Below are 12842 nucleotides of genomic sequence, written 5' to 3'. Positions count from 1 at the left end.
ATCTCTTGATCTGAACACTGAATGATCAGAAAATGTTTTAAGTTTATGAAGTCATAAACATGTGTCAACTCTTAGACTTCTTTTAGAGCTAATTTCAAATTATTTCATATTTATTATGATCGTTTTAATGTAATTTTGGACAAAACTAACAATCTGTTTACATACATTAACAGATTTTATAACTATATTTTATAAAGCACAGTTTAAAATTCATTTAAAAATGTTTAATTACAGTTAAATTTATTTTAAAATTCACCCGGTTTTATATCTCATTTATACAGTCCTTTGGAAAAAAATATCTCTAGAAAATCGCTGATTGATGCAAATATTTGTAACTAACATTCTATTTTTCTCATATGGAAAAATGGAAAAAGACTACTAAAGACTGTCAGAGCTCTTCTTATTTGCAGTATATTCCCTCAGTGCTTTAGACAGATTTACAGATGTTTGTAAGGCATTTTTGCTTTAACGCTGGAAGAACAAAAGAAAGTCACACTCAGAATATATTTTACAAGCAGAATTTCTAAAACATTCTATACACGTAATTATACCTTTTTATTTCATAAATAAAAGCTAATTCATTAGCTATGGAGGAAAGACTCTTAATCACTCTGTGGAGATGGATGGAGAGCTTCTTGTAAATGATTTTTAGATCATGAGCAGCTCTATACACCTTTGGCAAATTTACTGAGCCAGATTTTCAGTGGCAGTAAATTGGAAAAGCTCCAGTTGGCCAGTGAGGCTACACAGCTAATAGACTATGATACTTTTAATAGATTATGGCAGAGTACAACTAGAAAGTTTACTTACTTTGTGAGTAAGCCATTCTTTTGACCCTTTCACAGATGTAAGTTGCATTTTTCAAGAACCAGGAATAGTATTCAATACAATACCTAAAGATTTAGTCACAGTTAGGGTAGTAATATCCTCTGAGCCCTTGTGATTTTATACATACATTTTATAATGCAAGTGTTCTAGTTTAAATATACAAAAAGTATATGCTGGAATCTGATCGTGCTTATGCAGCTATACATCTGGAATAATTCCGCTGAAGTAACTGGAGCTACCCATGAGTCAAACCCATTGGATGTCAGATCAGATATCATCCCAGAATATTTATGCATTTGATTCTAAATTCCCAGCCTTTACTTAAGTAAAACTGCCAATAACTGCAATGAGAGTTTTTTTGTGTGGGAGAACAGCCTGACTTTATTTGGAGATCAGGTAAATCTTCCCCAAACTTGTGCTTTCAAAGATAAACACACAGTTAGCCCAACATTATTGTCACCCTAATAATGCAATATAATGGGCTGGCACCATATATTCTTCTTCTGCAAGGGACTATAAAGCCTACACTCTGCACATTAATCCCTCTTAATCAGTGGAGAAGATGCTGATTCACACTGATTGAAGATAACTCACTATCAGCCATATTACATGTGCAACTTCACCCAATGATATCCACCAGGGATTTGCTTCGGACCGATTTGAATATAGGAACTGATCTAAAGGCCATTAAGAGGCTTCTATCAATTTCAATGGGTTTTAAAACAGGCACATAATGGAATCTGGAATAGTTTCTTAACAGAGATCTAAGGTGGGTAAATTAATATATTTTACTAAACCAACATCTGTTGGTGAAAGGGACAAGTTTTCTCCAAAGTTTTAAAGCTTATCTCTTTCACCAACAGAAGTTGGTCCCATAAAAGATATAACTTCACCCATCTTGTAGCAATGTTGGTGCCAGGGTATTTGAGAGACAACAACACTGCAAACAACAATGGAAGACATTTTTTAAATGTCTCCGTTTTCCATTCTGTATTTCCATCTCTCTTTCCCACATGTGGAAGTTCATAATTTAGTTGGCTCATTATAGGTTTTCCTCTCAAAATCTTTCAAAACTGTCTGCCTTCAGGGCCAATGATCAAGTATGCAGACTTCTGTCTAAAGAAATTATTGTAAGCTTAATTACAATACTCAGGGTTTATATTTTTAGAATGTATTAGTAGCTCTAAAGTTATTTAAACATTTGGGTATTTAGAATAGGATTTTCAAGCACTTAACATTGCCCCAAGACTGCTCCTAGTGAAGCCAATGGCAGTTTTGTTATGACACACTGTGGTAATGATGCAGAGCACATTTGAAAATCTGTCCCATAAAGCACACTTAAACAGCCATTTTAATAGAAAGTTTAACAGAGGAACAAGCTGTATGTAGTACATTAAGGCCATGTCTACACTATGTGGAAGATATCCGGAGTTCGATTTAGTGGGTCTAGTGAAGACCTGCTAAATTGAACTCAGAGGGCACCCGTATGGTATTCTTGCTCCTCATGAGGAATAAGGGAAGCCGACAGAAACATTTGCTCTCATCAGCCGTCTGCTGTGTGGATGGTGCAGAAATTTAATTCAAGATACATCATCTCCAGCTATGTAATTAATGGAGTTGTGTTTCTTAATTTGACCTTCCGCTGTAGTGTAGAGCAGGCCCAAGAGTGCTGGGCTGAGCATGACATACATAGAAGCCTTGTGGGCTGTATGGAAGGAGGAAACAAGATAAAAACACCTTCCAGCCCAGAGCATACTGTTCTCTCTCAATTGCTCTGTCAGTTCTGTCAATTTGACTCTCCATGTTGTTGGTGTAAGTTCTAGATGTGAGAGAGTTCCCACTTCCCCTCCCTGCCACCTGGTTTTTCATAAGCTCATCACTAATCATATTTAAAAGGTATGGGGAAAAATATGTCTCTTCCCCTCCCGACCATCCAACCTGACATACAACTAGGAGTCTAAAAATGATGGTCCTGGATTATCCAGCTACATGCGGAGTTCAAACCCCTCTTGGACTAGGGGAAGACAATCTAGTGCTGATAATGGAAAGGCTCAAAGGCTGTCCTGAGCATAGAGAGGGAGCACAGAAAGAAGCACAGTGCACACAAGAGGGGAAGTGGCATGATCAGTGCCATGCCTCAAAAAGCAGATCACTTTTCAAGGCAATGGTTTTCCAGAATCAGCTGAAACAGCACTTTTCCTTTACTGGCAAGATAGTTCAATTGCAAAGACACCAGTTGCTAGTTCTGTTCCTTTGTTTCATTTTTTTTAATTATTGGGGGGAGGGTGGAAACCCTGGTAGTGTGGAGCCTATTAAAATATGCACTTCAGCACTGCTTCAACAGCAGCTCTGCAGCTAGGATTTCAGATGGATTCACACTTCACAATGGCAGCTTGAAATAAGTGAATGCCTTGAGTTTATGCTCATGATATCAGGAACACAATTCTCATTTTTTTTGCTGTATGGTCAGAGTTAATATCAGTCCAAGAACACAGTGAGCTCCAGAGATCTGCTACTATCATTGAGCATTGCATGACACTTGCTTAATAAAAATGGGTAACAATTTTCCAGTGAACCATTTTCGCAACTGAAAATGGCTTTTTGGGGAAAAAAAGTGTTTTTTGTCAAAAAGTAACCACTGTTGTCAAGTTTTTTGGCAAAATATTGAAATTAGATTTTTTTTTGTTTTTAAATGGACCTCCTCCCCAAATCAAAGAAAACCTTTGACAAAAATGAAAACTCATTAATGTTCATCAGAAAATTTAAAGAAAAAAATTTCAACCCGTTCTGTTGCTTACATTCCCTGACTTCAGTAGGACGTTGTTCCCTAACAGGTGGGCTACAATTTGGCTTTTTCATCTTGGGAGCATGCAAGCTCTTCTCCTACTTTTCATGTATCTGTAGACAAGCTACCAAGTTATGTAGGAAACCATCTCCTAAACCAAGAGGCTGTGTCTAGACTGGCCACTTTTTCCGGAAAAGCACTTGCTTTTCCGGAAAAATTTGCCAGCTGTCTACACTGGCAACTTGAATTTCCGCAAAAGCACTGACAATCTCATATAAGATTGTCAGTGCTTTGGCGGAAATACTATGCTGCTCCCATTCAGGCAAAAGTCTTTTTCTGAAAAACTTTTGCACAAAAACTTTTGCACAGCAGAGATTTGTTTTCTGCAAAAAAGCCCCAATCACAAAAATGGTGATCGGGGCTTTTTTGCGGAAAAGCGCGTCTAAATTGGCTACGGATGCTTTTCCTCAAAAAGTGCTTTTGCAGAAAAGCGTCCTGCCAATCTAGACGCACTTTTCCGAAAATGCTTTTAACTGAAAACGTTTCTGTTAAAAGCATTTCCGGAAAATCATGCCAGTGTAGACGTAGCCAGAGAGTGTGATCTGTGCCAGATGTTTTTTTTCATCAGCATTTTCAGCTGAATTTATGAGCAGGTGTTATTGGGTTTTCAAAGAATGAGAGAACTACAAAACACCCCTCTGCTCCAATGTACAACAGAGACAGAGAATCCTCTACTGGACTACACATCAGTGTAAGTAGCAGCCTGAGGCCCATCTCAGGAGAACTGGAGAGCAATGGGAGAGGCACATTTTTCCAGTTCATACAGTGACTTTCATCTGCCATTACAGGCTTGTTTAGTCAGGGGAAAGTTTCTTTCTACTAATCTTGAAGCTTCCCCCACGTATGGGTCTTGGGAGTCCTAGAGTGAGTCCCAGTGGGACACCTGCAACGACAGCCTGCTGTGGGATATTTCACAATTCCCTCTGTGAGGCAGATGAGTGTCCACCGTCCCCATTTTCCTAATGGAGAAACTGAGGCACAATATTTAGACCATTGCCCTCTCCTGGGCTTTACCAGTTCCAGTCGCAACTTGCCAGCTCAGTAGCAGAACAAAGCCCAGGAGTCCTGCCTTTTCCAGTTTCTAGGCCTGAGGGAAGAGACTGGTCCCTCAGCTTCACTATCCCTGTTGCGCCTAGTCCCCTTCTCTTGTGTAAGTTGTACAGCAGAGCTGGGAGGGGTGGAAAACCAACCTGCCAGAAGGAAGTTGCCCCAGTGTACTAAATTGTCCTCCCAGGCAATGAGCAGCCTATGTGAACATAGCATTCCGGTGTTGTATCATGCAAGCAAGGTAGTAACAAACTTCAACAGGCCTTTATTTACCAAAGGTGAAACCTCTTTACAAAGCTGCTGCTGCTCCCCTGTGTAGCTCTCACTCAGGCCTGGCCCATCTCCTCCCCGCTCCTTCCTGTTTCCTGTGCTTCCAGATTCCCAACAGCCAGTGCTCCCAGTTCTAATAATTACAACCAGCATCTAAAACACCACATCCGGTTACTTTTATTCCAAAGAAATCCTGACTAGAGCTGAGGAATAAACCCTCTTCTCAGACTCCATTCCCTTCCTCCCCCCATACACACACACACACACACACACACACACACACACACACACACACACACACACGTGTGTGAATCCCAATCAGAAGCATTTCAGGCTGAGGCTGCCATGAAATGTACCTTCCCTGCATGCTTCAAGGTCCTTTAGGGCCAGACTTGCAGATTTTCAAAACTAAGTACTGGAGATTGGAAACTGTCCTTTAAGAGAGTGGCACAGAACATCCCCAAAAGGGAAAGGACCATAAAAGGAGGGCTGGATTTACCTCATGGATTCCTCTCTTGAATTTCTTCTTTGAGTCACACAAAGGCACTGCTGGAAAAATTTACACAGCTCCATCACGCAAGGATTGATCTTTTGAGCCATAAAGGTAACAGGAGGGGAGCCCATGAGTGTTTCTTTAAGAGTTGCCTGTGGACATCCTAGAAGAAATATAACTCTGAACTAGTGTGAGTACTTGGGAAAGATGCGGCGTGACAAGTTCATTGTGCTAAATGTCATAAAACCCAAGTCTGTGTGGAACAAAAAATAATGGGAAAACACAATCCACAATGTGGAATCTTTGAGTGAGATGAAATTTTAAACTAGGAAGGTCTCTGTTCGATCCATGATAACAGCTATTCAATATAGTTCTAAGGACTAATCTAGTGAAATTCCTATCTATGTTTTTTTTTTTTTTTTTAACAACGCATCATTTGTAAGTGGAATTTCAGTATAACTTGAACTGCAATGTTGTAAACTGTGATACACCGAAAAGGGGGAGAACTTTATTCTATTTAATTATAAATAACATTCTTGATTTAGGTTCCACTTTACAGAGGTCCTAGTCTACAGTTTTTGCATCCATATATTTAGAAGGTCACTGAGAGCTTAAAGCAGATTTTTTTAAACTAATTCTAATGGGAATTGGGCATCCAGTTCCCTTAAGCAGCTCTGAAAAATCTCAGTCTAAATACCTTAGTGGTGGGTAGAATTGGGTGCTTAGGTGAGTATATACACTAAATGGTATCGGGTGAAGAGTATGCTGAAAATCTGAACCAACACCTATTGGGTAATATTATTTCCATTTTCATTTTCATTCTATACATGTGTTGATCATCTGCACTGAATGTTTTAGCTTCATGAATTTCCAAGTCTATATCGTTAAGGTCTAATGACAATCCTTAGATTCAGTGAGGCTTCTCAGTGTAGTTGTGAGACCATACCTCCTCCTATAGACTTGGGATGAGCTGCTGGAATATGACTTGTTAAGTAATGCATCGTCTGATTCACATTTATTTCCCCTTAGACCGATATATGCTGGAATTCACAGATGGAAGCCTCTCTCTGCACTTTTTTTTAAATATCTATTTAAAAACAGGCTTTGGTACTGGCTGAAATGTTACTGAGTAGGCATTGTTTTTACATTTATTTCCTTGTATGATTTAAATAATAATGAGAAAATACAATATCAGTTTGCTAGGAGATTAATTGTTTTGGACTGACAAAGTACACATCTCTGTTCTGTTTACTCTATGACATTGGTAACCAGGTAATGATTCTGAGGCTCCAGATTTCCAGATTGTGCCTCTTCTACTCCCATTGAGGAATTCCAGCCCTTGCTAGGTTTCATTTACATTCTCAAGCACTGTACTGTGTAAGCCAGGCCAATATTTTAACAGTGTTTTAGTAATAACAGATAGTCCCCTCTCCACATGGGAATTTTAAGTAAATGTTTAGTTTTTTAAAACACTTTTATTGATTTTGCTCAATAAACATAGAAAACGTCCTGTAAATCAAATCATGCACAAGGCATGACAGGAAGTGGTTTGCATGGTGAATATTCAACTTTGCACATAGAGTCATAACTTTTATCCTACAAAAATGCAGGAACTCAGAGGAGAGGTTGACTTGGAATAAAAAAACATTGAGTTCAAGTACCAGTATCACAGGGCCAATCGGTTGATGGCCAAATGTTGCAGTCATCCATTATGAGGTGACTGTTTCCTTATTATCAGATGCCTAGAAGAAGGTAGCATTTTTAGCAGTAGGCACAATTCATGGTGATGGCCCTGGTTCACATACCACCTGGCTGATACTCCTTTTATCACGGGGTTGTGGCCATAAGTAAATGGTATTTTGATGGATTCCATCGTTTTCTCTTTTTCAAAATGCAGGGTATAAAGATGTTTGTTTGTTTAAAGCTGGGGTGGGGAACCTAAGGCCCTGGGGCCAGATGCATCCACCAGCTTGCCTGGATCTGGCCCCCTGAGGGGTGGGGCTCCCATAAGCACTGGGGAGCCCATGCTGGTGAGGAGTGGAGGTTTTTTGTTTCTCACGTGTGTGCAGACTGATTTTTCTGTGAGGCAGTGGCCTCTGACCCCAAAAAAGGTTTCCCATCCCTGGTATAAAGTTACCTGATCCAAATAGGTGTCTTCTGTTGATTTTAGTAGAAGATTTTCTCTCATTGTGAAGTCAGGTTTTAATTGACATTTTGGATTATGAAGCTTAGCACGCTTAAGTGAGTAAAACCCTTAATGGTTGCCCTATTCTGTTTATTCCCTTTGAAGCATCTGACATTGGCCAATGTAGGAAGGCAGGATACAGGGCTACATGCATCATTGGCTAGCTTGGGTAAGACCATTCTTATGTAGGCATTCTTAATGGCAATGAACGTGAAAACCAAAGAGGAACACGCCCTTCAGATGAATTCTACCATGGCCAGATATGTTGAATTCCATTGTCATTGCACAGGTCTAACCCTCTCTAACCCATGAAGACAATGGTCTGATGATTTTTGCTTGAAGATTTAGCAATTATCCTGTCTTTGCTTGTAATTACATCAATATAGCACCTCACATTGAGTTACTGGATTATTTATCCTATAGATATAAATGGATTGTCTACAGCTAATGTATCACCTGTTGGGATGCTAACACTGTTTCCTTAGTCCCTGTGGTTTTGTTAATTAAATTTATGCAATGATTTCCTCTCCTTGTAAGGCTCAGTATCCTTCTCCTGCTCCACCATCCCAGCTTTGTTTCTTAGTAATTTCTGTACATGGGTAGAAAGACTCAGAGTTTTTATCCAAAAGAATTTTCAAAATATGGAATCCTCTATCAACATGTGACCAGATTTTTTTTACTACAGAGTAACCTGTGATCTGAAATCAGACATGGATAAAACATTTTTTCTGTCCCTTGTGATATAATTAAGCTGAAGAATTTATAGTGTGACGTTAACAGATGATTATCCATTTCCTACTGCTGATGGTGTGTAGTGGCAAAGGGTGACGGTTTTATCTTATTGAAGCAGAAACCAAAGCATGGTGCCTTAAGGACTAAACTACACCGGTGCGTCTATACTTACCACCTGTCTACACTGGACACAAGAATTTGCGCAAGAACACTGACTTTGTAATGTACAAAATCAGTGCTTCTTGCGCAAATACTTTGATGCTCTCACTCAGGCATAAGCCCTCTTGAGCAAGAACCAAACACAAGGGAGCAGATGTTGGGAGACTGAGGCTACGTCTACACTGCTTCCCTCTTGCAGAAGAGGAAACGCAAACGGAGCGCTCTTTAGTAGATGTTGCACTCTCATTTGCATATCTTCTTATGATACTTTTTGTGGAAGAGGTTTTTGCGCAAAAAAACGCAGTGTAGATGGGGCCATTATGTGCAAAAAAACCTCTTTTGCACAAGAACCTTTATCCCTCAAAAAATTAGGTTTATGGGGTTCTTGCGTGAAAGGGTTTTTTTTGTGCAAAATGCCCCCATCTACACTGCTTTTTTTGTGCAAAATGCCCCCATCTACACTGCTTTTTTTTGTGCAAAATGCCCCCATCTACACTGCAAAAAGCTCTTCCACAAAAAAGATCAGAAGAGGATATGCAAATGAGTGTGACATATGCTAATGAATGTTCCATTTTTATTTCCTTTTCCTCAAGAGGGAAGCAGTGTAGACGTAGCCTTAGAGGCAGCATGAAAGCCTCTTGACCCTTATAGGGCATCCCTTCCCTCAGAGAACAATTTGGTGGTTTTCATGGGAGGAGGGAGAGCACTCTAAGTTGTGGAGTAAATTAAATGCATGGTGTCAGTGCGGTGATATTGTTGAAGTTAACTGGCTTCAGCTGAGTTGCCCTTGGATTTAGACTTGGGGTCAGAATTTGGCCTTACATCTATCTAAGATTCCCTTATACCTATGCTATAATCCCTTTGACAGAGTAATTGTCTTTTTGGGTTCAAATACCTCACATTCTTTATGGTTTCTGCAATCTTATGTTATATGATCAGAGAGGTTATTCCACTTACACTTGGATTAATGAAGTTCTGTTGAAATATGCCTGAGTTGTCTAGTGCTGACATGAAGTTTTATATAAAATGGCATCTGGGGCCATGAGGAAAATGCGGTTGCTGCCAACCTCAAAGAAATTACTACAAAGCAACTTCTGCCCCTTTTGGCACTGGCCAAGCTAGCAGTAAAACATGGTTCCAAGCATTCCTGATGTCTGGCAAACTTCTGTATGTCAAGAGTCCAGTGAAACAAGCCATCAGATATTACACAAGCACGAGATACAAGAGAGAAGAGCATTAGCTCATTTAGTGGAAACGCCACATCAAGTTGTTCTAAAAGACAGTCTTTAATGACGCCACATTGAGTCTGAATTTTAGACTGTATACTGAAGAGGATGATAAAATTACCATGTAGATGAGCAAGTATTATTCTCTTTTTGCCAAGGTTAGAACGTGTCAAACAAGTTTCCATGGAACAGTTTGCTATTAGAAAAGGCAGTTTTGTCAGTTGGATTGTTTTGTGGGAACATGTCAATTCTGAGGAGATGTTCAATGGGAAAAAGTTGAAACTGTTCAACTTCTCGTTCCATTTTCATAATATTGAAATGTTCTGTTTTGACTTTCGTGCATCATCTCCTTTTATATAGATTTTTATATTACAATTAAGTTCATACTTTTATATCTAATACAGGAAATTCTAATGTTTTGCATTATCAGAATGAAACATGTCAGTTTCCAAATTGGCATTTCTGTTCTGTGGGGGAAAAAAGAGGGTTTTTTATTGTTCTGAATCAAAATAAATTTTCCACAGAAACTTTATACAGTGAATCAGTGCCAGGCCTGTGAAGAAAACTGAGGGGTTGTGGACTTCTAGTTTTGTGATCTAATCCTCAATCTTCTTATAATGTTCTTGTAACAGAATGGTTTTCAAATGAGACTGCTGAATTTGGTTCCTCAGAAGGAAGTGCCAAGCAATACTGCCTCCTGTCACTTTCTGGAACAATACTCTGTTCATTTAAAAAAATACTCCCATCCCACTTCATGCCATGTGTGTGGAATTCACAGTGACAGAGCTCTTCTTACCACCACGTGTTCCTCTTCTTGCTGCCATTTTACAGAATTATGTTCGAGTCAGAGAACACTTATACTTGTCCTAAGGGAGGGAGGGTTTCTTGGAACAGTGCTTTCCCAGATACGAGACACGTCACTTATTTCATGCTGAGGATGATGTGAATGTTGTACTGAAGGCTTGATTCATCCGCTGGGTTCCCAGGAGAACATAATGGTCCAGGCTGCCCATAGTCCTCTTCCATGATGAAACACAGCACCAAACAGAACACCCCACAAAGTGTCTGGCGGCAACCTAGCAGGGGCTAGAACCACGTGGGATGGAGATACTCTGCCATCTAGACTCTGTACTTCCCTGGGCCTTAATCAAGTCCCAACTAATTACAGATAAAGAGTCAGATCTTGAGAGGTGTTGGTAAGAATGGTGGGTATTTAGGATGAGGCCAAAAGGTATTGCATCATCTGAACCACTGTTTATTTTAATTACAAGATAACCTGGTCAACCATCAGGCCAGTTGGGTGGGTCGGTCCTGGGTCCAACCCCCAGAAGGGGTTGGGTTGAGGGCTAGCCTCCGCCAGTCAGCCCTTCAGTGCCACTGAATGCATGCTTCAGGGAATAAGAGGCTCTGGTGATGATTTAAAGGGTCCTGGGCTCTGACCACAGCCACTGCTGAGGTAGTGGTGGTGGTGGTCAGGAGCCCCAGGCCTTATTACCAGGACCCGGGACAGCTGCCCTCTTCCCCCTCTCTCCCAGTTGGCAGCCTTGATAACTAGGATTTTCAGTCTTCACAGAGATGGTCAGTCTCTAGCTTTGGTGGGATTTTTACACTGGTATAACTGGGATCAGAATCTGGCCTGCTGACTCTCTGAACTCTGAGGAGTGCTAGTTCAATTTGCACTCGCATTGCATTTATTCAATCCCAACACCAAGCTGATGTGAACCAAAGACCACAGAGCTTACAATACACAACACACAATCAAAAGCATCTTTGTGCAGAATAATTTCTGATAGAAAAGAACTACTACAGCATGGTCTTCTGCTTTCCTGTTGGGTATTCAAGTCTAATTCTTCTCAGATTCTTCATTTCTCACTATCTAGGATACAAAGAAACCAAAAATATGTCCACTGGTTATGCTCATCATTAATTTCCAATGGCAACCAATGAGTACTATGGGGAGTAAAATATTTGTAGCTATTGGAAGGGCTACAAACAGTTAAGAGCTCAGGAATAACAAAATCATTAGCTACTTACCATTCTTGCCTGGGGTTTGGAAGTCTTCCGTATTTCTTCCTAGTGTCTGGTATTTGTCAATTACTGCCTAATGAGTACATTTCAGAAGAAACTCTTGATCAAGAATTCCCAAGCTGGTTTACTCTCTCTTCTTCTTGACACTGTCTGTTTTGCTACAGGTCTGTTATTTGGGGGTTTATGCCTAATTACTTCTGCCAATTCAGCTCCATTGATTTTCCTAGTTGGAATTAACCATTTTAAGCTATACAAATGCAGTATTCACATGTGAAAATTGAGTCTAATTAAGAAACACACATCATCTAGCTCCAGGTCATGTCCCAATGTTTTGTATGTTTTAAAAAAAATGTTACTATCCAAAACTAGGTTTACATTACAAAAAGCATGTCAACCCAAGACATGCTGGCATACAACCATCACAGTTATTGTATTGCTAGCATATGTGCACACTACACTGTGTGTGCTGGAAGTGTGCATCCTCACCAGGAGCACTTTGTATCTGTGCAGCATGTCGTTCACGCGGGTTGGTATCTCCCAGTGGAACGTGCCATTATCCAGTGTAATATTTTGGGAAAATTTTGCAGTACTTTGTTTTGGAGCCAAACCAAGCTGTGCGAAGGTGACTGGGATCTTAGGATGAGTAGCCCACAATGCAGTATTATCCATCCCATAATTTCAACTGCATCCCATAATATTTAGCCTCTTTTCAAAACCACTCACATCTGCATGGGCCTCCCTGCTGTCCACCAACCCTCACGGGAGCATGGCACTTACATAGTTCTGCAATATGAGCATGAGCTCTGCAACCACAGGGCTCACAATCCTGTAGTCTTAACAGACCTGCAAGAGGCACCCCAGGGGAACATGATGCATCCTTGGACGCAGAATCACTGTGGGACAATGAAAGAAACAATTGAAGGTTGGTGACGGTGATCGCAGAGCAGCTGGAGCGCCAGTTTGGAGCCTGAGAAACAAGCACTGCCTGGTGGGATCATGCTGTAATGCAGGTTTGGGATGATGAGCAGT

General features: G+C 40.3%; 1 protein-coding gene across 4 annotated transcripts in view; it reads right to left on the bottom strand.

Annotated features, from left to right (window-relative positions):
• The window catches only part of HHLA1 (HHLA1 neighbor of OC90), a 59143-nt gene continuing 46301 nt past the window's right edge, over positions 1-12842 (bottom strand). Inside the window, exons 14-16 of one of the 4 annotated variants that reach the window (XM_089776161.1) lie at positions 5490-5646; positions 811-893; positions 3-471 (exon numbers count right to left, since the gene is read on the bottom strand). In XM_089776161.1, coding sequence (XP_089632287.1) covers positions 428-471; positions 811-893; positions 5490-5646 — 284 coding nt within the window. In that variant the 3' untranslated portion in view covers positions 3-427. Of the gene's footprint in view, positions 472-810; positions 894-5489; positions 5647-9238; positions 11662-12842 lie in introns of those variants that run through there. The other 3 variants (XR_016348674.1, XM_089776162.1, XM_089776163.1) reach the window with 3 other exon arrangements.

This window comes from Pelodiscus sinensis, chromosome 2 (genome assembly GCF_052426305.1).
Source record: "Pelodiscus sinensis isolate ZL-2025 chromosome 2, ASM5242630v1, whole genome shotgun sequence".
In the NCBI taxonomy this organism is placed as follows: Eukaryota; Metazoa; Chordata; order Testudines; family Trionychidae; genus Pelodiscus; species Pelodiscus sinensis.
This window is presented reverse-complemented; position numbering and strand designations above follow the sequence as displayed.